Here is a 23,958-nt window from a genome sequence, read left to right as displayed (position 1 = left end):
AGAGAATTCATAGTGAGGAATATTACTGATGGGGTGTTTATCAAGAACACCGGGGATCCCACAAGATATACATATGCAGACCAACAGCTTCTCTATCTCATCAGACCTTTAAGTTAAGGGAGAAATCAACTCCCTCTTAATCATAGCTCCCTCTGAATATCTTAGAGAAGATTGCAATGATGTGTTGAGAAGGGTCGGAGGAAGTCTGACATCAACTACTGCTTAGGTTCAATCATATCAACATACAGAGAAGACAAGGGTACTGCAGCCATCTCCTTTTCTTGGACATGTTGAACTATTGTCATGGAGATAATAATAATGGTGCAAGCTTGGGCAGAAGTTGTTGTAGCAAATATTCCTTTGTTGATCCATTTTTTATTTGAATTCCTCCAGAGACTTGGATACAGATTCGTCCACCAGATGGTGAGGTTCTTCCTTGCTATCATGGATTGAATTATTGCGATCAAGATGCACATCCTAATCTTTGACTAGAAATCCTCCCAAGTGACTTTACCGATGCCTAGTTCTTGTAACTGTTCTTTAAGAATGAGGATTCCAAAAGTACTTCATCCCTTATCCAAGATGTCAAGGTCAAAGGTACAACAATAGCTTGTGCGAACAGGAACAATATATACAGGTGCAAACATACCGTCTACCATCCTTTATTCAATTCAACAGAGTTATAGCTGACTGATAGGCCACATTGAATCATTGCACAAAATTTAGTCATTGTAAGACCTAGAGATGACAGGCAATATTACTGTTGTTACTGAAAAAATACTTGACAAAGTCATTGAGGAGTCGAGCTGGTCTACTTCCAATTATTATTATCGAGCTGGTCTACTTCCACCTTCAGATTTCCAGAAGGAGATCATGAATACTTATCAACAAACTTCCAAGTGATTGCTCTTTCTCTTACTTGGGCTTGTGCTTGCCTGAGTTCTGATACCATGTTAAATTTTGATTAACATGTTCTTTGCTTAGGATAGTCACTTCAATGATCTACATCAGCCCATGTATTAATCCTATTTAATCTCCATTAGCAATCAAATACATAATCTCATTGACAGTAACTGTAGAAAGAACATAAACAATAAATGAGGAAGACAAGTCAAGACAATAAAACACAAGGATATGGCTCAATCCATGGAAAAACCTTGATCAAATCTTCTTATATTAATATCAAATGATCAGCAGAGAGAGAGAGTACAAGACTTCAAAGTCAAAATTAAGTTGCCCAATAGTACTGCCCTTAGATAAGTAGATGACTCAAAATGCAAAGCTGATGACATACTGTTATAGAAGCTTGATCTGGTTAGGGTTACATTCAGTCCACCACTATCCCACATAACAGGTCCAAAACTCCTCCTTTCAACTGCTTCAATCTCAGTGTTTTCCTTGTCTAAACACCTGTCACCCTTTCCTTCCCTTCAAGCCCTTTCTCAACCCTGATATAGGCCTTGATATACTTCACAACAGTCCTACAGCAATCTGATTGCTACAGCAAGGATGATCGACCTTCTAACCGAGGGAAAATACCCCTGATCACTGCACTGCTCCTCGGAATGACTGTGGCTAGGGTAGGGGAGCTTACCTAGCTTTCTCGGCTCACTCAAACAGTCCCTCCACCCGATTGTTACCTACAATAAGGACTGCGGCCTCCTTTTAGTGACTTTGGCTCAGAGAGAAGGCCCTAAACAAGACCTTTCATCCATCAAACAATATGCCTGTTTCTTTAGGTTCAACTCTTACCTGCGGCATTAGAACAGAGGTAAAAACCCACACAAATATGCATAGAAAATACATGTAACATGCCTCTAGACTGCCCAGCTGGTGCGGCGTCATCTTCACAGTAAACTTGGATGAATTTCTCCCACCATGATGCCCTATCTCAAGCTCAGATCCACAGTAATACACCAGTCCTTCTGCGACCTTCTTTCCTATGGAAGATAAGCCACATCTCATCTCAAAACAGCCTAGAACTATACCAATAACCTCAACCTGTGCATCTGATCATTTCGGCCCCCAAACAGTCTTCAAGAGGTGCTCCAACAACCCTCTTCTGCCTTTGCTGAGTTTGCCTCTAATCTGCGGTCAAAACAGAGATTAACCCCTCCAAGTGTGAGCTCCAAAAATACTCAAGAAAATGTATGTAATGAGGTTGGAATCCTCCTCTATTTATTTAAATTGTGGTGGCTGAAGATGATGATTTTTGGTAGCATCGGATGTGCTCTAGCCTTGAAATTTGGAAGAGAGGCTAAGGCACATGAAATCTCCAAGACCCAGAAATCGTTTTGAGAAATTCCGTCCGGATGAGGAGTTATTAAAATAATTAATATTTTTAATAGATTCCTAAGTCTAAACTTAGGAAAATAAAAATATTAATGGGTATTAATAAAGATAAGGATGAGAAGCTTCTAAGAGACGAGGATCAAGTCTGTTTTAATCTTAGCCGTTGATTAAGGACTTAATATTAGGGACTTAATCTCGGCTGTTGATTCATCAACATAAAAAGTATAAAATAAGACTTGAGGGTCATTTGAAGGCGCACCAACAGATATTCAGTATCCCAAGGAAATTCGATTCTCAGAGAGAATGAGATCGATTTCAGAGAGAGAGTAGCAGGGTGGAGGAAGAGGGGGGATTAGTAGCAATCAAGGAGCTCAGAAGAGGTGACACAGGGACTCTGAGAGACAACACAGAGGGAGACGTAGGGATGACGCAGAGAGGGACCAGAGCTGCGCAGAGCCACGCAGGGTTGACACAGTAGAGAAAGGAAGCTCTCCAGCGTGTCAGAAAGTCTCGAAGAAAAGTCTCACGTGTTTTCTCCTAGTGTCTATGTAAATCTTTCTGTAAAAGCGATTGTTGCTGAAGATTAATAAAACCCTCCTCTACTGCACTGGTTTTCCCGCATTGGGTTTTTCCAGGGACAATTGTCCAAAAATAACTGTGTTGATGTGATTGATTCTTGTGCATATATTTGTTTATGTATAATGATGTGATATCTGTAGTAGAATTTATTTTAATATTTACTGAAGGGATTTCATAAATAACTTATTGGGAATAATAAGTAGGTGAAATAAATCAGTTGTTGCAATAATAGAATTTCTGTTTAGAAATTTTCACATGGTATTAGAGCAAAGATTCGGCGACAGGAAGGGAAAATCAATTATGGGTCAAGAGCATGATGCAAAGGCATCCACTCAAGGAGACTCGTGCAGATTTTCAGAAGAATGCACAAGAGACAGAAATTATGATTATTCTATGTTGGCTTCCAGATTGGAAGAAGAAGTTGCTTGCATAGCAAGCTTTGCCTCCTCGAAGGTTTGGTATATAGGCAGTGGAGCTTCTTGGCATATGACAAGAATCCAAGAATGTTTTTCAGATTATCAGGAAGAAAGAATGAATTTTCAGATCACCATGGGGAATAAGGCAAAGTGTACTCTAGTGGGGAAAGGTACTATAGTTTTTCATATGGAAACAGGAGAACGGTTTCGAGCTACCAATGTGCTGCATGTGCTAGGACTGGGGATGAACTTACTTTCTGTATCTCGACTTCGAAACAAAGGCTATGACGTTTTCTTCATTAAAGAGAAAGTATACATCAAACACTTGAGTTGGAAAAAGAAGATCCAGATCGGAATTAGAAGTAATAGGTTGTACAGGTTGCAGCTAGAATCACCAATGGCACTGATAAGCAGTAATGGTGACAAGGATGTTGATTTGGGGTAGCATCAGATGTGCTCTAGCCACGAAAATTGGTGGAGAGGCTAAGGCACATGAGATCTCCAATACCCAGAAAGAGTTTGGGCATATTCTAAACAGTTTGGGAGATATTAAAATAATTAATATTTTTAATGGAGTCCCTAAGTCTAAACTCAGGGAAAATAAAATATTAATGTGAATTAATATAAAACTGTGTTAGAATGGTCCAAAAGTCATGGATCAAGCTAGATCTAATTTTAGCCGTTGATTAGGGACTTAATCTCGGCCATTGATTTGTCAACAAGAAAAGTATAAGAGGAGGCTTGAGGGTCACTTGGAGAACATACCAAGAGATCAAGATTTCGACTTTCTGGGGCTTGTTTTGTTGAGAAAGTTGAGAGAGTGATCAGAGTTGCAGTTGAGGGGCAGTGAATACAGAAGCAGAGAGGCAGAGATAGCAACGGGAGGATCAGCGCAGTAATTGGAGAGAGGGACGCAGAAGCAGCCAAGGGTTCATGGAGAGCCAACCAGGGCTCACGCAGAGGCAGCCAGTAGCTGCGCATTGCCTCAGAGGGCCAGTGTGGGTGACACAGAGGGTCAGATGGATGACGCAGTGCCGCCAGAGGCTGACGCAGGCCAAGCCGGAGTGACGTTGGGCTAACACTGGGCCAAAGAAGCTGGCGCAGTCCCTAGAGGTTGACGCTAGGGTTTCGTGGGGCATATTGGAGCTGTGGAATTGCCGGAGTGTTTATCCAAGGTTTTAGCTGGAATATCTGCTTCCAAGTAGAGAAGTACTATTGCCGAGATTTTTCTCTGTTGGGTGAGCCAGATTTGGCACCCAGATTGTATTCTGAAACTGCTTAATAAATCAAACCCTCAGATAGCTGCACTGGTTTTCCCGCATTGGGTTTTTCCGGGCACATTAGTCCAAAAGCAACGGTGTCACTTGTGTGCTCGTTTCTATTTCCTTCATTGTATGATCTGTAATGTGGTCAACATCCATTTGTATTTATTTCCAGTATTTACATGGTAAATAACTTGTTAATTAATAGAACAAGTAGGTAGGAATAAATCAGAAAAGTGCATGAAGGGTTTCTAACGTGTCAGACTTAGAAATTCCAACATGGTATCAGAGGGTGGTTGGAGATCACAGGAGAACTGAGGACATTAGCCGAACAAAGCAACAACAGCAAAAAACAACTGTCCTGAGTGACAAATGTTGTTCCTAGCAGAGTAGTAGCAAGGAAGGGGTGACATAGTGCTTGTGTCATCAAGATTGAGCCAGGAAGAGGCAGCGCAGAGGCTGAGAGAGGCAAAGGCAGGCTCATGCAGAGCCACGTAGAGGCCAGGAGGGCTGATGTAGTTGGATGATGAGGCTAATTTGCCAATGCTGGGATTGCGTAGAGCCTAGGAGCTCTAACCTTCAGTTTGCTGGGGTTTAGGAGGCTATGGGTAAGTTGTAGAGTGGAGTTGGTGGGGTACTGTAGTTAGAACAGTACCTAACAGGGCAAGGCCAAGGTAGAGGGAGCTACTGCCTAGGTGGGTTTCTAGCCAAAGAATCTAGATCAGTGTTGCAGTTGCACAGACGATTGGAGAGGGGCATCTCGACATTGGCAGAAGGGTTTCCAGGAGGGAAATTGAGGCTCAGAGGAGTCATACCGAGAACTTCCAGGAGGGAAGTAGAGGAGCAGCGAAATGGCACTACACAGAGTAAGAGACCAGGACAGACTGGACGAAGCCTCAAACTTCGTAGTCTGGAAGGCCAAAATCTTATCCGTACTAGACAGGAATTGTGTCAAGCACTTCGCCTTGAGGACGATAGCTATCCCAGTTGACTCGGCTGATAACGACAGGTATGAGGATGCAATGGCGAGGGCTAAGAGTATCATCCTTGACGGGGTCAAGGATCATATAGTACCACATATTGCCGAGAAGAACACGACATAGGAGATGTGGGAGGCCCTGACCAAGTTGTATCAGCATACTTCCGTGTAGAGGAAGATGCTACTAGAAAATCAATTGCGATCATACCAGATGAAGAAGGGAGAACAGATCGACCCATTCCTCGGTCGATTGAAGGAGATCCAGGATCAACTTACTTCCATAGGGGCAATGCCGGATCCAGAATTGATGGTGAGAACATCCCTAAATGCAGTCTGAGAAGACTGGGAGGTGTTTTTCTAGAGCATACTGGGCAGGGCGACCCTTCCAGATTGGGAGGAAATGTGGGCTGCTCTTTGCCAAGAAGAGATCAGAAGGCTGAGCAAGGTGGGAAGCAGCGGCAAGGGTATCAGAATAAAAAAGGAGGAAGATGTTGCCCTAGCATCTGAGGGAAAACATGAGAAACGGAAGAAGGACCTCTCCAAGGTCAAATGCTTCCATTGTGGGGAGCTAAGTCATTATGTGACCCAGTGTCCAAGGAAGAAGAGTAAGGGTGAGGCCTTCGAGACCAAGGTAGCGCCAACAAGGGTAGAGAAGGAAGTGGAGACAGACGATGATTGTGCCATGAGTGCTCATGTGCCACTTCAGAAGAAGTAGGGAGACATCGAGCTGTAGTCAGGCGGACTATAGGTGATGAGGGGCAGGATTTTCAAGGTACCCAGCCTCTTGGATTAGACCTTGCTACGGGAGCCACGAAGAGGAGTAGCAGTACTGGTGATGTCAGTAGAGACGGATGCGGATGGAGCGATAAAGGGAGCTACAGTGCAGGATTTCTAGGATAGCGCGAGGCTAGCAGGGTGTAACAGTGCGAGAGGCACGAGAGTGTTGCACTAGTGTAGGATGGCACAGAGAGGTGTGCAACGGTGCAAGATGCACAGAGTTGTTGTAGCAGCGCAAAGGTTAGAGAGGGAGCACTTGTCAGCGACAAAGGGAGCTTCAGCATCAGGAGTGTTTCTAGCCTGACAGAGATGTCAGAGTTGGGAGATCAGTTACTTCTTAGTAAATGAGTTGCAGTGCAATAGTTATTAGTGGTAGTGCTATGGGCAACACAATGCAGCATGATGAGGGGGGTTGCAGTGTAGATGCAGCAGTGGCAGTGGCAGTGGCAGGGCCATGGGTAGCAGCACGGATGCAAAGGGAGTTGCTGTACGGATGCAGTAGTGGCAGTGGCAGAGCCATGGGTAGCAATAAAGGATGCAATAGTGTAGAGGATGTTGAGCAACAGGCCTAACATCAACTCAGGGACCGATGCCGGATGATCAGGGTGATGCTCAGTGAGGAGTATTACTAGAGCACAGTCTTCGCTAAGAGGGAGTGTTGATTTGGGGTAGCATCGGATGTGCTCTAGTCAAGAAAATTGGTGGAGAGGCTAAGGCACATGAGATCTCCAATACCCAAAAAGGGTTTGGGCAGATTCTAAACAGTTTGGGAGATATTAAAATAATTAATATTTTCAATGGAGTCCCTAAGTCTAAACTTAGGGAAAATAAAATATTAATGTGAATTAATATAAAACTGTGTTAGAATGGTCCAAAAGTCATGGATCAAGCCAGATCTATTCTTAGCGGTTGATTAGGGACTTAATCTTGGCCGTTGATTTGTCAACGAGAAGTATAGGAGGAGGCTTGAGGGTCATTTGGAGAAGACACCAAGAGATCAAGATTTCGATTTTCTAGGGTTGGGTTTCCTGCGAAAGTTGAGAGAGTGATCAGAGTTGCAACTGAGGGGCAGTGAATACAGAAGCAGAGAGGCAGAGATAGCACTGGGAGGATCAATGCAGTAGCCGGAGAGAGGGACGCAGAAGCAACCAAGGTTTCACTCAGAGCCAGCCAAGGTTCACGCAGCGGTAGGCAGGAGCTGCACAGTGCCTCAGAGGGCTAGCGTGGGTGACGCAGAGGGCCAGAGGGCTGACGCAGTGCCTCTAGAGGCTGACGCAGGCCAAGCCGGAGTGACGCTGGGCTAACGCTGGGCCAGAGAGAGGCTGACGCTGGGGTTTTGTGTGACAGATTGGAACTGTGGAGCTGCCAGAGTGTTTATCCGGGGTTTTAGCCAAAATATCTGCTTCCGAGTAGAGAGGTACTACTGCCGAGATTTTTATCTGTTGGGTGAGCCGGATTTGGCACCCAGATTGTATTCTGAAACTGCTTAATAAATCAAACCCTCAGATCGCTGCACCGATTTTCCCGCATTGGGTTTTTTCGGGGACATTAGTCCTAAAACAACGGTGTCACTTGTGTGCTTGTTTCTATTTCCTTTAGTTGATGATCTGTAATGTGTTGAGCATGCATTTGTATTTATTTCTAGTATTTAAATGGTAAATAACTTGTTAATTAACAGAACAAGTAGGTAGGAATAAATCAGTAAAGTGCATGAATGGTTTCTAACGCATCAGACTTAGAAATTCCAACAAAGGATTTGAATGAACTATGGCACAAAAGGATGGGATGTGTGCACCATGGGGCTCTGAGAATTCTCAAAAATACTGTAACAGGAGTTCCAGATCTTAGTACTGAATGAGATGATGTATGCAAAGGGTGTGCTTTGGGCAAGTATGCCAAAGCAGCTTTTCCAAGAAGTAACAATAGGGCCAGGAGTGTGCTAGGATTGATACACTCAGACATTTGCGACTGATGTCCACAAAAGTTCTTAGTGGTGCCGAATACTTCGTCACCTTCATCAATGATCATTCTAGGAAGACTTGGATCTACTTTTTGAAAACCAAAATGAGGTTTTCGGTCGATTCAAAGAGTTCAAGGCTCTTGTGAAGAATCTGACAGGAAAGAAAATAAAAGTGTTGTGCTCAGACAATGGTGGAGAGTATGTTGACAAGGACTTCACCGATTTTTGCGCTAGGGAGGGCATCATAAGAGAGCGGATAACTCCCTACAATCCAGAGGAGAATGGAGTAGCAGAAAGGAAGAACAAGACTATTGTGGAAGCAAGTAGGGCAATGATGTATGATTAGGATATGCCAAAATTCCTATGGGTAGAAGCATGCAGCACGACAGATTATGTCCATAATAGAACTCCTCATAGGGCATTGGGCAAGATTACTCCAGAGAAGGTCTTCACCAGGAAGATTCCTGAAGTTAGTCATTTCAAGATATTTGGGAGTTTAGCATGTTGCTGTATACCCGAGGAGAAGAGGAAGAAGTTAGATCAAACTACAGAGAAAGGATATCTTGTGGGATATAGCGAGAATGTTAAGGCATACAGAGTCTATCTTCCAGGGCGCTGGAAGGTAGTAGTTCGGCGAGATGTAAAGTTCATGGAGGATAGAGCTTTCAAAAAATCTTGAGAAATGCCTTTCGAGGAGCAGTCAAAAGATGAGCCGTTGGTCAAACCACTTCAACCAACTGAAACTAGTACCATAAATTCTCCTTCAGAACAGGAGGAATCTCATGAAGAGGAAGAGCTGATAGATGTACCCACTACCAGTGGAAGAACGAGTCGAGAACTTCGACATATTCTATGGGATGCAAGGACTTCATTGGTGTACCCAAGAATGATAAATGGGAGCGAAGACAGGCAGCCAGATACGAAGCCCTAGTAGCTCAAGTTGGGGAACCGTCTAGTTTTCAGGAGGTTGTTCAACATCAAGTATGGGTAGATGCTATGGTGGAGGAATACAATTCTATAATGGTCAATGATGTCTGGGAAGTGGTACCTAGGCCTCAGGATAGGTCAGTGGTAGGTTCGAGATGGATCTACAAAGTCAAATATGCTGCAGATGGCAGTGTGGAGAAATATGAAGCCAGGTTTGTGGCTAAGGGGTATGCTCAGAAGGAAGGGATAGACTACGAAGAAAACTTCGCCCCAGTAGCCAGGTATACTTCTATTAGAACTGTGATATCCCTTGCAGCACAGATGGGGTGGGAGATTCACCATATAGATGTCAAGATGACATTCTTGAATGGGGTGATAGAAGAGGAGGTATACATTGAACAGCCAGAGGGTTTTGAGACACATGAGAAGAAATCTCATGTATGCAGATTAAAGAAAGCCTTGTATGGGCTTAAATAGGCACCTAGAGCATGGTATGGTCGAATTGATGGCTACTTGCAGAGGATGGGGTTTGTCAAGAGTGATGCAGATCCTAATCTCTACTATCTAGTTTTCTCGAATGAGCATCTAGTCCTAGTATTATATGTGGATGATCTCTTCTTGATAGGATCATCAAGGACTGCAAGAAGAATCTAGCCACAGAATTCGACATGAAGGATTTGGGACGGATGCATTATTTCCTGGGGTTGGAAATTTGGCAGCAGGAGGGTGAGATCTTCCTTGGACAAGGGAGATATGCTACAGAAATCCTGAAGAGATTCAAGATGCAGGATTGTAGGCCTATGGCTACTCCAATGATCACTAATTGGAAAAAAATTGATGCATCAAAAGATAAAGATGCTAATCCCACCTTGTAGAGGCAGCTCATAGGATCCCTGATGTATCTGGTCAATACTAGGCCAGACATTTGTTACGCTATCAACACCCTTAGTTAGTTCATGGTGGAACCTAAGAGGGCGCATTAGGCAACACCCAAACATGTTCTCAGGTATATACAAGGAACAGTCGAGCATGGACTATTGTACACTAGAGGCAATGACATCATGCTGAGTGGGTTCACTGACGCAGATTGGGTTAGAAGTTCAGTAGATTGGAAAAGTACCATTGGGTACTGTTTCAACATTGGATCAGGGATGACTTCCTGGTGCAGTAGGAAACATAAATCCGTAGCTCTGAGCTCAGCTGAAGCAGAATATATGGCCGCTAGCACAGCTTCATGCCAAGCCATATGGCTTAGAAAATTGCTTGTGAACCTATTCAGTAGAACATATTAAGCGACCAGGATCATGTGTGATAATCAGAGTTGCATCATGCTCTCTGAGAATCCAATGTTTCATGATCGGTCAAAGCACATTGATATTAGGTGTCACTTTGTCAGAGACTTTGTCCAACGAGCAACAGTACAGTTGAGCTACACTCCTACAGGAGAATAGGTGGTAGACATCCTCACCAAGGCCCTAGGAAGAACAAAGTTTGTTTATTTCAGGGAGAAGATGGGGATGGTAAAGAATCCATTTCAGTAGCAGAAATGGATAAGTGTCAGGTGTTGCAGTGCAGCATTTAGCAGTGCAATGCTATGGGCAACATGATGCAATAGGTTGAGAGGGAGCAGCAGTGGCAGTGGCAATGTCATGGGCAGCAGTACAGGAAGCAGCAGTGCAGGGGATGTGAGGCAGCAAGCCAAGCATCAACATAGGTACCGATGCGGAAGATCAGTGTGATGTTTCTATAAGAGAAACGTTGCTAGAGCACATTCCTCACTAAGAGGAAGTGTTGATTTTTGGTAGCATCGGATGTGCTCTAGCCTTGAAATTTGGAGGAAAGGCTAAGGCACATGAGATCTCCAAGACCAAAAAATCGTTTTGAGAAATTCCATTCGGATGAGGAGTTATTAAAATAATTAATATTTTTAATGGGTTCCTAAGTCTAAACTTAGGAGAATAAAAATATTAATGGGTATTAATAAAGATAAAGATGATAAGCTTCTAAGAGACTAGGATCAAGTCTGTTTTAATCTTAGCCGTTGATTAGGGACTTAATCTCGGCCATTGATTCATCAACAGGAAAAGTATAAAAGAGGACTTGAGGGTCATTTGGAGACGCACCAACAGATACTCAGTATCACAAGGAAAATTGATTCTCAGAGAGAAGGAGATCGATTTCTGAGGGAGAGTAGCAGGGTGGAGGAAGAGGGGGGATTAGCAGCAATCAGGGAGCTCAGAAGAGGTGACGCGAGGACTCTGAGAGACACCGCAGAGGGAGAGGCAGATCAGAGAGATGCAAGGATGACGAAAAGAGGGACCAGAGCTGCGCAATGCCACGCAAAATACGCAGGGTTGACGTAGTAGAGAAAGGAAGCTCTCTAGGGTGTTAGAAAGTCTCGGAGAAAAGTCTCAAGTGTTTTCTCCCAGTGTCTATGTAAATCTTTCTGTAAAAACGATTATTGTTGAAGATTAATAAAACCCTCCTCTGCTTCATCGGTTTTCCCGCATTGGGTTTTTCCTGGGACAATTGTCCAAAAATAACTGTGTTGATGTGATTGATTCTTGTGCATATATTTGTTTCTGTATAATGATGTGATATCTACAGTGGAATTTATTTTAATATTTACTGAAGGGATTTCATAAATAACTTATTGGGAATAATAAGTAGGTGAAATAAATCAGTTGCTGCAGTAATAGAATTTTTGTTTAGAAATTTTCATAGAAGAGACACGTCGCTTGGGCTTCATGAGCCTACATAAGTTTGCTGACCGACCTTGACAATTTGTCTATAATCAAAATAAATTCATAACTTCATTTGTACATTTAGAATGGGATGATCTTTAGATCAATCCTACACCTCTCAGAGAGAGGAATCCAAGAAAAATATCAGCTGTTATAAATAAGATGACCCATGTGGATTTTGGCCCTAGTTGCCAATTTTAACACAGACGCAATGGCTAGAACGCCAAGTTTGAGCAGCGTAGTGCAGAGTTGCAACAGTGCAGGGATGCACAGTGCAGTAGCAACAACAACACAATGGCTTTAGAGGGATAGTGTGGGACTAGCAGCAATTAGATCTTTAGCATCGAGATGCATCTATGCTGAACACTTGTTCAGTAATTTGGGATGTTTTTTTGTTGCTGATGCAGTAGCAGCAACAATTTGCAGTGCAGGGGCAGTTGGTGGTGGTATTCCCAACAACAACACAGATGTAGAAGTTCAGAGGGAGCTGTAGTACGGATGCAGTGTTAACAGTGGCAGTGTCAACAACAATACAGTTGCAGCAGCAGCACAGTAGTTGGTGGACAACATGTCAGACACCAGCAGTGTAGAGGACAATGTTATGAAGTCAGGGTGATGCTTTAGTGGGAGGCATTGCTAGAGCACATTCCTCGCTAAGAGGGAGTGTTGATTTCTGGTAGCATCGAATGTGCTCTAAGTCTCAAATTTTGTTGGGAGGCTTAGGCACATGTATTCCAAAGAACCCTGAAAGCATTTTGGGAAATTCCACCCGGAGACAGTTTTATTAAAATAATTAATTATTTTTAATGGGACCCTAAGTCTAAACTTAGGAAATTAAAATAATTAATGGGTGTTAATCTAACTGTGGATGTAACTCTTAGAAGAAGACGAGGATTAAGCAGAAATGATCTTAGCCATTGATTAGTTCTAATCTGGGCTGTTGAATGTCAATGAGGAGATTATTTAAGGAGGCTTGAGGTCATTTGGAAGACACACATAGAGTTGATCAATCAGATCGAATTGTTGAAGCTAGAGGTAGCGTCGTGATTTCGTAGTGATCACGTAGAGAGGGACAGAGAGAGTTTTGGCTGGACAATCTTCTTCGGAGCCAAGATTGCTCAGTAGAGAGGCAGAGAGACACACAAAGGAGGTAGCGTAGTTGGTAGAGAAGGTGACGCAGAGCCAGGAAGGGCTCACGCAAGGCCCACGCAGAGCCTCCTATGCAAAAGTCCGAAATTTGCTGGAGGGTTGGATGTTTTGAGCCGGGAGGGTTGGAATCAGCTCTAGAGGGCAAATCGATTCCCAGCAGAGGTGACGCAGTGCCTTAGAGGCTGCCCACACAGGGGCAGCGCAGAAGTAGCCGGGGACTCATTGGTTCCGCTGTCAGATTAGCTGGGACTTGTAGTGTAGAGTGAGGTAATCTCACTAATTTCTTCTGCCGAGTGATATTCTCTATACTGGATTGCTAGCAAGGCATCTAGAGGTTGTATTCAGAAATAACTTCTGCTTAATAATAAAAACCCTCAGATCTACTGCACCGGTTTTCCCGCATTGGGTTTTTCTGGGGATGTTTGTCCAAAAACAACTGTCATTTGTGTTGTATCTTTCTCTATTGTTCAGTTTCTTGTTTCGACATATTATTTTAAATGGTGTAGGCTGCAGTGTATGTATTTCGATGTTTGCCGTAGGAAACTGCAAATAACTTGTTCATGTAAATCTAACAAGTAGGAGAAATATCATCAGTTGCTGCAGTAGGGATTCCCGGGTTTAAGGAATTTTCACACTTGCTATGTGAGAATGCTGGTCGGTATGATGCTATTACAGATGGGTTACCAATCCGACTCTTCTTATGAGATCTCTTCAGATTGAGAATGTCCATGTACCATATATGAATAGCTCCCTAGTTAAGAGGGAGTGTTGAAAAATGCATAACTAGGTTCGGTCTTCATATAGATGAAATGTACTTTTGATTCTTGTAAAGGGTAAAATGAAAGAAAAAATATTATTATTATTTTTGAAGCATGGGTTTCATGCTCAAGGTCTTTTATTTTAGGTCAGCCACCCATTGAGTGCTTCTAGGGTTTGTCCTAGGTCAAGAAGTTAGTTGAGTCATTATAATAAGTTGAAGACCCCATCGGGCACATTGTAACTTGTAAAGAAAATTATTTTTTTCTTAAAAGGTGTTTAGATACCCTCCAAGACCAAGTCGGCCTGGCAGCTGGCAAGTCGGCCTAAAAGGAAGAGCGACGTCCACCTTGAAGAGCCTATGTATAAAGGGAACTTGTCGTCCTTGAGACATTCAATCATCCCTCATTCTGGCGAAGAAGAAGGAAGAAGAAGGCAATGAAGAAGGAAGAGGACGAAGAATATCTTTGTTTGGGTTATCTCTCTCTCAGACGTGCTAAGGAGAACTAGGGTTTCTGCAGCAAGACCTAGGGTTTCTATCTACAAGTTCAATCTTGGAGAAAAGAAGACAAGTAGGTCAAGTGAAGGTCACCAAGGGTAATCCTCAAGCTCCAAAAGTGAGGGAAAGGCAAGCGAAGGTCAAAGGAAGGCTCTGAAGCCAGATTGAAGCTCACACGTGTGGTAGTAACCACTGTTTGGGGGGGGGGGGGGACGAAATTTTACATCTGCAGTGGAGGCTGAAATTCTGCAGCTAGAGGTCGAAGAAGTGCTACTGGAAGAGATTTCACTGGGTTTGATTGGATCAAGTTTAGCACATCATTCGGAGAGGTTGGTCTTGGTCTTGGAGGGTTCTGAAGTTAGTCTTAAGGTCTTGGAATTCGTCAATTGAAGAATCTATAAGGAAGAGAAGAGATTTGCGGGTTTTCCTCTCAAATGGAGAGGTTTTGGCCCTGGCTTGCAACCTATATTCTGTGTTCTTGTTCTTATTTTTTTGGTAGCTGTTTGATGATACACACATAATAATAAATAACAAAGCTAATAAGTAAAAAGACATCACAAGCAGTTATCATGAAACAAAAAATATCTATAATCCTTGCCCTTTAGATTTCTCAACAATAATGTAGTGTCACAATGCCCAATGCAATGCCACAACACCTAGTGCAATGCTGCAACAATCAATACAATATCAGAATTCTCAAGGCAATGATTGAAGTACCAATTCAATGTCCTAATGCCTAAGTCAAAAGACTCCTTAAAAGTTGCAATGTATGCAAATCTATCCAAGTGCCAAAATTACCAAACAAGCAAGGTTGCCCAAGCAGTAGACCTCCGTCAAGATCAGTTATGCCAAGTTATCCTCAAAACACTAGGACGCTCCATCACAAGCTCAAATAGGTCGAAATGGGCCATTGGGATGACTAGGACTACATCAAACATGCGTATGTGATAAGTGCTCTACTAGGAATGATAGTCCATGTCATAAAATACCATCTCAATATCCTAAAGGAATACACTCCATGAAAATCCCTCTAGTTTGTAAGTATCTTAATAGGATCATTATAGACATTTCAAGCATTAGGGCACTCTCACCATCATCCCTCAACCAAGAATGACATCATGATGCCATGTGCAAAACAACCACTGATACATTAATACACGAGGCACATCTACCATGTAAAGGGTGATCATCATGTGGCAAAAAATAGCATCAAAGATCATTTCATAATCCTCAACCAAAATAGGACAACCACGAAGAGAGTACCAAGCCATGACCATCAACCAAGGAGAAAATATATGCTAGCATGGCCCTCTTTGTCAGTCTAATTTTAAATTTAACCTTATTAACTTTGCAATGAATTTAATAAGAGACTAGTATGAACTGTGATATGTGAAATTATTGCATTATAAAATGGTAATGTCTGATCAGAGAAGCCAATGTGTTTGAAGGCACTCCTCACATAGCTAAATTCAAGAACATGTTTTATTGAAAGAGCCTTAAAAACACTTTCAGAGGTGTAAGCGACAACTCATATATCACGAGTTTCTGTTTCTGTTTCTTCTCCACTTGTGTAACTTGAAATGTACTAAGAAAGTCAAATTTCTAGAGATGAAATGAATATTTCTAAAATTTTCTCCCATGCAAATGCTCATAAGTATTTGAATTTTAAATACAACATAGTATGCACTTTGCCTTCAGCCAAAAAGGAACTTGTACTGAATTGATTTTCAGTGTAGCCTAATAGGTTGAAGTTTCGATAATTCTCAAAAGTTTGAAACTTCTGTCTTTTCCAGTGTGCCTTATTTTGGATTATTGATTTTATGAAAATTCTTATACACTCCAATATTTCAGATGGATGTGTAAACAGCTTATGTTCATTTTCAACAAATGTGATGATTCCTAGCATTTGGATGCCTATAACGACAACCCATTTTTATTTTGATTTTGCAGCTGGAAGGTGAGGCAACTGCTAGAGCCATCCGGTTAGCAAAGTTTGTCAACACACCCCTGTATGTTGTCCATGTGATGAGCATTGATGCCCTTGATGAAATTGTTAGGGCTCGTAAATCTGGTATCTTTCACATCCAAGACACAATCTTCTTTTAGATTCCTATGAATAATATGTTATGTACATATTAACTAGTTTATTCTTATTTAGATCAGACGTTATACCTTTGGGAAATGCTGTAGGAATAACCCCCATTGTTTGTACTGTATGTGCAAATATATATTCCAGTCTTTTGATTGCTTGGTATGGTTAACAGACTCTCATTTTACTTGAAAACAAATGAAAGCTGAATTAAAATTCTTGAGTTTCAGGTCAAAGGGTAATAGGAGAGCCAGTAGTTTCTGGTTTAGTCCTCGATGATTCTAAGCTTTGGGATCCTGACTTCAGGATTGCTGCCCAGTATGTGCAACTTTCTTACTACAGCAGTTTCTTCTGTTTTTTGTGTTTATTTTATATTCTTAACCTTTTGCTTTAATATTTTAATTTGCAGATACGTGATGAGCCCACCAATAAGGTCATCTGGACACAACCAAGCACTTCAGGCTGCTCTTTCAACAGGGCTTTTACAGGCGAATCTCTTTCCACGCTTTTCTGTTTTCATGTTTCATTTTGTAGAAAAAGTGTTGCATGAGATAGAGAATGTTCATTTCCATAGGCTAGTTTCACCCTGTTTTTTTTGGCAAAATACCTATTATATTACAGAGTAATTTTTTTTTACAAGGCAGCTAGAAAGAAAGAACCAAAAATGGAAGGGTATATACAGAATAAAATCATATCCTCTTCCTGAGAGCAACTAAAGCAGCAATAAACTCGTAGTATGATAAGCAGTGACCTCTTTGACATCCTTAATGAGGAGGGATCCTTTGGCAGACAGCTACACACATACCTCTTCTAGTGAAGAGTGACGAAAAAAATGGACATAACTGATCTAATCAGAATAAACATACTTGCCATGTAGGTTTTAGATAGTGAAAATAGCTGGAATCTGATTACAGTCCCACACTCCAAAGAGGTGGGACATGTTGAATTTTGTAGCTATGGTCGGTCTTCATAATCAATATTTTACCCTTGATGTATTTGTAATACTCATAAAGCATGTTCTTCATGCTATTGTGAAAAGAAGAAAATATATGACATGTTTTTCATGTCGGTTTTGAAGAGAGAAAATTTGAATTTTGAAAAATGGAATTTTTAGCTCCAAAGAAGCCAGGTCAGCCCACATCCTAGTCAAGTTGGCCCTGTTACCCACCACCAATGGGTGACCCCATAGGAGATTTTTTCTCCTAGATTTGTCTTCAGCTGGCAGCCAACAGCCCCTGACAGCCACCAATGTAGCCAATATTGTGCAAGATGTCTCCGCTCCCTGAGCCAGTGATATGTCCACTCCTCTATCTGTCGAGATCGTATGTTTGAAGGTGGGCCGTCCAATCGTAAAGGTATGGTTTTTCATTATGCAGTTGGATGCTTATGCTTGTTTTTCTTGGGCACTTGGGTATGGATTACTGGGTGACTTGGGAGGAGGAAGGGCTTTGACTATAGTCTTGTTCCTTTGCCTTAACTGGGGGGTTAATCCTCAACCCTAGTCCCATGGGATCTCCCCGACTAGCTTGCAACTTTAGGATGGGCACTACTTGGGAATTATTGATTTTGGTGGCGTCGTCCCATTTTCCTGTTCTACATTTTTCACTCCCCTTCGCACATTGCATGCCCTATTTCATCATCTTCCGTCTCTAGGTCCACAAGGCTCTTGTACTTCCTCCTACCCTTGTCCACATGTTTGGGTTGGGCTTGAAACGATGCCCCAGAGGTTGATGCAGCTAAAAAAAGAGATAAGAGCATAATATGGCCACATACAAAAGGAAATAATATCACAAAATGCAAAAAATGGCCAGGACAATATATTAGGGTGTGGGCAAAAGCCAAACATGAGCTCTACCTCTTATCATGATTCATTATAGCCATCACCTTGGTTCCTAGGGCCCCTATGAGTGCCCCCTGCATCATTAAGGAACCCATGTATATCCCAACCCCTCGTGGGAGATGAACTGCCTCACCCTAAGGGGTTAATCATTGTTATATCATACACATCATGCTATCATCCCCTAGAGCCCCAAGCAGTAAAATAAAGAAAAATTAATAAAAGAAGGCAAATGAGAAAGGGTGGAAAAACAAAGGCTGAAGAAATTCTTGTACCACAATTGCTCCCCTGTACATTCATACATCCAAATAAGTTGACATTCCTCATCATTACCACCTTTGAGCCCATGGCACTTGGCCTTGAAACACCTGTGTCCCCATCCACCTCATCGTTATCCACATGACACCTACCACTTGAAAGATGTACCCTGGACATGTCCTTCTATTTAGGGGTTGGTAACACCTAATAGAGTTGTTTATTATCCATTTTTACCTAGGGAGGTAACACCATTACATGTTCAAAGCCCCAAATTTGGAAGGGAAAACCACTATGAAGTCTCACTTTTGCCCTTGATTAGCAAGCTTTTTCACTCAATTGTACTAATGAATTATTGTATTTGAAGGTGAGGAGACACATTGGATCTTATACAGGATTGGCAGGTGGTTTCATCATGGGCTGTGCAACTTATTTGGGGCCTAAGTCTAATAGAGGATCATATTATTGACACTTAGAGGGGAAGCGTTGAGAGCCATGGGTTTCCATCATGTGATAGAGCATTATCTCATGCCATGGGCAACCTCAACACCTTCAACAACTTGTTCATTACCCCCCATTATATGCGAGGTGATGCACTTGGACCAGCGGTGCCCCCAGCTGGCTTTGCAGTATATACAAGGTTTGACAGCTACCCTGAGGCCCAGAGGGGAAGGATGACATGGGAGGGAAATCACCATCTTTCGTGCCTTGATTTGTAGCAGTATACAGGGATATCGTTCGATAGGAGACCCATGAGACGATTACTTGTGCCCTAGAGCCACTTTGGAGTACCACATGATGTTTTACTTGGAGATTAAGGGGCCACCCCTTGAATATCATTCATGGAGCCCTCACTCTCATTATGGCACCTTGAGGACTCAACGAGGCCCTCCAACAACCCTCCTACACCATTGTTTCATCATTTCGGCTTCATTTTGGATGGCTTATTCTACACTTTATGAGCTATTTGGCGGGCTTGTCACCAAAGACATGCTATTTTGCACATCAAAATATTTTCAGGGGCATCTTAGGCTAATTCGATGTTGATGGAGGCTCATATAAATAAAGCTAAGCCTCATTTGTATAAAAACATCATCACATTCGGATATCTCTCTCTTGAGAATTTCACACTTCTCTTTGGATGTCTATTGGAGCTCATTTGATGCATTTCGATATTTTTGGGAGCTAAACTCATTGTCCTTTGGAGCTGCTTTCTTGATCTTGGATTGGATATATCTCTTGTTATCTTGTAAGTAAATTTTGTTGAATTTTTTTCATGAATAATGATTAATGTGTGGAAATTTTGCAACTAGCTCTTTCTTTTTGTGCCCTAATTATTGAATATTATTGTAAAAGATTGTTAGATTGCAAATTTGTGCATGTTACTCATTGAATAACAAGTATATGAATGTTCCTAGTGGTTTGAAATTTGTTTTCCTTCTATAAAAGTCCATTGATCTTGGGTGGGTAATTGTTGAAAGGTAGGTGCTAGGGCATTGCTTTTTAACCTCCTTGAGAAACGATTTAGCTGAATTTCGAATCACATAGATTTGAGAAATCTAGGGCATCATGAATTAGGTGGTTTCTCTTCTTTATTAATTGCTTGTGAGTATTTTTACTTCATTAGATTAAGATCTTCTCTTTTTCTTAAGTTGTTAGTGTTCTTCTTCATCAAATAGCGACCAATGCATGAACATAAATAGACAAGAGACACAGAATGTAGGCTATGAGCCAAGGCCAAAATCTCTCACTCTTTGAGAGGAAAACCTGCACAACTTCTTCTTATAGAGATTCCAATTGACGAATGCCAAGACCAAGACCCTAGACCTATCAGCCTCTCCAAGACTAAGACACAAGTCCTCTTCCTCCTTTTCCTTCAACAGTAGTACTGAATCATAGTCACACTGAGACCTTCTTCATGCAATAACCTCGAGAACTAGTCACATACTTGTGACCTTCTTCTGGACTGACACTGATCTCTTCTTAGCTGTGAGACAAATATTATGCTGAGGCCTTTGCTATGATACAATTCCAAGATAGTGAAGAGACATTACTGTAGTATCACCGAAATTTCATCTACCTTTCTTTATGCCAACCCGCATTGCAATTATACCGAGATTATGTACATGCTTATCTGAGCTTCTTGCTGAATTTGTCGCTGTAACATCTGAAATTGTCACTGCAATGGATTACCGAATTTATGAGTGTGATCCGAACTTATATTCACTGCCATTGCCCTTCTGAAACCACAGAGATACATCCGAACTTTTAACAGTAATTGACATCTGAAAATCTCAGAGATATTCTCAGATTTTTCTGTGTATAATGCGAAGAGCCTGCCCTTGTCTATATAGTAATTCGTCTTATAAATAAGCCGACATGTTCATCTAAATAAGTGTGTCTTTATTTGGAGAGCCGACATGAATTCTTTTATAGATTTGGGGCTTCTGCAATCTGCATTTTGTGTAGTGATGTCTTCCCGAGTCATCGCATTCATGTTTTATTGTATTGACGTTTCAAACCAACCTCTGTGGTTCATGATCAGGGTCAGATGTGTGAAAAAGTCAGATAATGATGGGGCAATAAATAGAGGAAAGGTTGGGATGGTAATGTAAGGAGTCAACAGGTTTGATAATGTTAAGAAATAAATTAAGTTTAATTAATTAAATATCTATTTTTTTGTTTTTATTATAAGTTTATGTGATATTATATGTTTATATTTCTTTATTTATTTTTCTTTATATTTAATTATAATTATTCAAATATAATGTAACATTATAATGTTATTAACTAAAAGTTTTAGTATTAGTTATTTTTGATAAGATTAATTAATACCTAATGTTATTATTCTAATATGATATAATGTGACATTATAATATTATAATGTTATTTGTTCATCAACAAAAGTTTTTTGTATTAATTAATTTTGTTGACATTAGGATTATTAATGTTAAATTTACTATGTATTAACATTAATGTTTTAAATATTGCAAAATAATTAAAACATGTAATATAATAATGAAACTAATTAGGTCTTCTAAATATTACTAACTGAATTTTTATTAATTAATAATTTTTAAGATATATTGCTAAGTATTTTCCTAAATTTTAATGCTAACCGAGGTTTAAATAAAATTATTTGAATTTAATCTTACTAAAGTTGTTTTAGGGATTGAAAGAGTACAAGGAAGGGTTCTTGATTAATGTTATTTATTCAAATATTAATAAAATGATATTAGGGATAGGTGAACCATAAGGAAGACCAAGAGATAATAGGCCTGGGAGTACCTAGGAGACGGTAGAAACCATAGTTAGTGTAGGAGTCCAATTATCACCTATTTTCCAACTGTCATTGTGATTGAGATTATTGGGGTGTTTTCCTATTTCGATAGCTTCTCTCAATTTTCTATGGTGGTAATGGTCGATTTTGGCCACAACACAGGAGTTTTCTATGCAAATGTGATGATTGGTTTTACTAGAGTGCTCGGCCAAAGCTGAGGTTTTGGAATGGTTATGCTTGATGTCAGCGACATGTTCTTGAATCTTAGTTAATATAGAATGGTCAGTTTCACTAATATAGGCTTTGCCACCTGAACACGGAACCAAATAAACCCCTTTGTGGTGTTTAGGATCAATAGGATCTTTTACCGATTTCAGGCATCTGCTGATTGTATTCAAGGGTTTGAAAGTGGTTTTTATATTATTCTTTTTAAAAATGTGTGAAATATTATCAGTGGTGCCTAGAATGTAGGGTAGGTGAACCTTGCCTGTACAATCATCCATTGGTTGTTTGCTTTTAGGATTCTCCGCTTTTTTGAAAGCTTTGATTCCTTGGTGTCTTTTATATCCATTCTTTTCAAAAACATCCAAGAGGTGGTTCTTTTCTTGATCAAAATGATCATGATCTGAAATATGTACTGCCCTGGTAGCTAGAGTGCTGAGCACCCCGAGTTTCTGAGCAGGATGATGGTGAGAGTTGGCATGCACGTAGTGTTCTGTGTGGGTTTTCTTGTGATAGACCTGGTGAGATATTGAGCCATCTTGGTTTCTCTTGATTAGGATGTCAAGAAAGGGAAGATTGCCATTCTCTTCCACTTCCATTGTAAACTTGATAGAATTTGATTAACTGTTAAGGTGTTCTAGGAATTTGTCCAATTTTTCTTTTCCATGAGGCCAAATGATGTAAGTGTCATCGACAAATCTTTTCCAAAGCTTTAGGTTTTAAAGGGGAAGACTCAATGGCTTTGGCTTCAAAATGTTCCATGAACAAATTGGCAATAATGGGGGAATAAAGGTGATCTTATGGCCACACCACAAGTCTGTTCATACATATCATCCCTAAAGCTGAAAAAGGTGGATTTCAGACAAATTTCTACTAATTTAGCTATGTCAGGATCAATGATTTTGTGGACTACTTCCATGGCTTCATCTATGGGTATATTGGTATAGAGAGCTTTTACATCAAAACTCACCAAGATGTCATTATGGTCTAGTTTTATGTGTTTGATCTCATTAATGAAGTGATTGGAGTCCTTGACAAAGGAGCTAGTGTTCCCTACCATAGGTTTAAGCTTCTTAGTAAGATGTTACGCGAGACAGTAAGTAGGACCTCCAATGGTATTGACTATGGGTCTAATGGGGATACCTTCCTTGTGAATTTTAGGGGCTCCATGAGTCCATAAATCCTAGGGGTCTAGGGATTGGTTTCAATAAGATTCTTGATATTGTGTTCCTTGCTCATTTTTATTAAGTTATTAACATTTTTGGAGATCTTCCTTATGGGATTCTTTTCTAGTTTAATGTAACATCCACTATTGGTTAGGTGGTCTAGCATCTTCTCATTGTAATCTTTTGTGTTCATTATAACAGTCGCACCACCTTTGTCAGCTTTCAAGACCACAATGTTAGGGTTGTGGTTTAAGGTTTTGAGAGCAAGGTATTCTTGTTTGGAGATATTGCTTCTAGGTGGTTTATCTTTTCTGAGGATGATGGAACAATCTTGTCTAATAATCTCATTAATATTGTCTGGTAAATCCTTAGTCCAATACTCAATGTTGCATAAAATGTATTCTTTGGGGATGGGGCGAGGGGAAATAACAAAATTTAGGCCTCTCTCAGGTAGACCTAAAGTGACTTGGTCAATCTGGGTATTGGAAAGATTTATGATGCTTACTTTCCTAGCATCTGATGTCACTGTCTCACTGCTTCTTTTGATTTCTTGAGTGTGGACGCTGTCCTATCATCCATTGTGAGATTAGTGTCTTCATTGGGGGCCTTATCGTATTTATTGTTCCCGCTGTCAAACACTAAATGGATCATTATTTCATGCTCGTTATTTAATGTTTCCATCTCACCGATTTCTATTTCCGTGGATATGAGCCTAACTCTTATGTCATCAGTCTTATCGCATTCTATAGCTGTCCCATTCTTCATAACA

General features: G+C 40.9%; 1 protein-coding gene across 3 annotated transcripts in view; it reads left to right on the top strand.

Annotated features, from left to right (window-relative positions):
- Positions 1–23,958, top strand: part of LOC149163670 (dihydropyrimidinase-like) — a 413,279-nt gene that overhangs the window by 254,519 nt on the left and 134,802 nt on the right. For 2 of the 3 annotated variants that reach the window (XM_089431798.1, XM_089431799.1), the window contains 3 exons: positions 16,291–16,411; positions 16,660–16,747; positions 16,839–16,917. The exons of the other annotated variant lie outside the window; for it this stretch is intronic. In XM_089431798.1, coding sequence (XP_089287924.1) covers positions 16,291–16,411; positions 16,660–16,747; positions 16,839–16,917 — 288 coding nt within the window. The remainder of the gene's footprint in view (positions 1–16,290; positions 16,412–16,659; positions 16,748–16,838; positions 16,918–23,958) is intronic. 3 annotated transcript variants of the gene reach the window in all.

Source organism: Pinus tabuliformis, chromosome 5_1 (assembly GCF_031772625.1).
Source record: "Pinus tabuliformis cultivar Carrire ecotype Pingquan chromosome 5_1, CPIR1, whole genome shotgun sequence".
Lineage (NCBI taxonomy): Eukaryota > Viridiplantae > Streptophyta > Pinopsida > Pinales > Pinaceae > Pinus > Pinus tabuliformis.
Note: the sequence above shows the minus strand (reverse complement) of the source record. Positions and strands in the feature narration are given on the sequence as shown.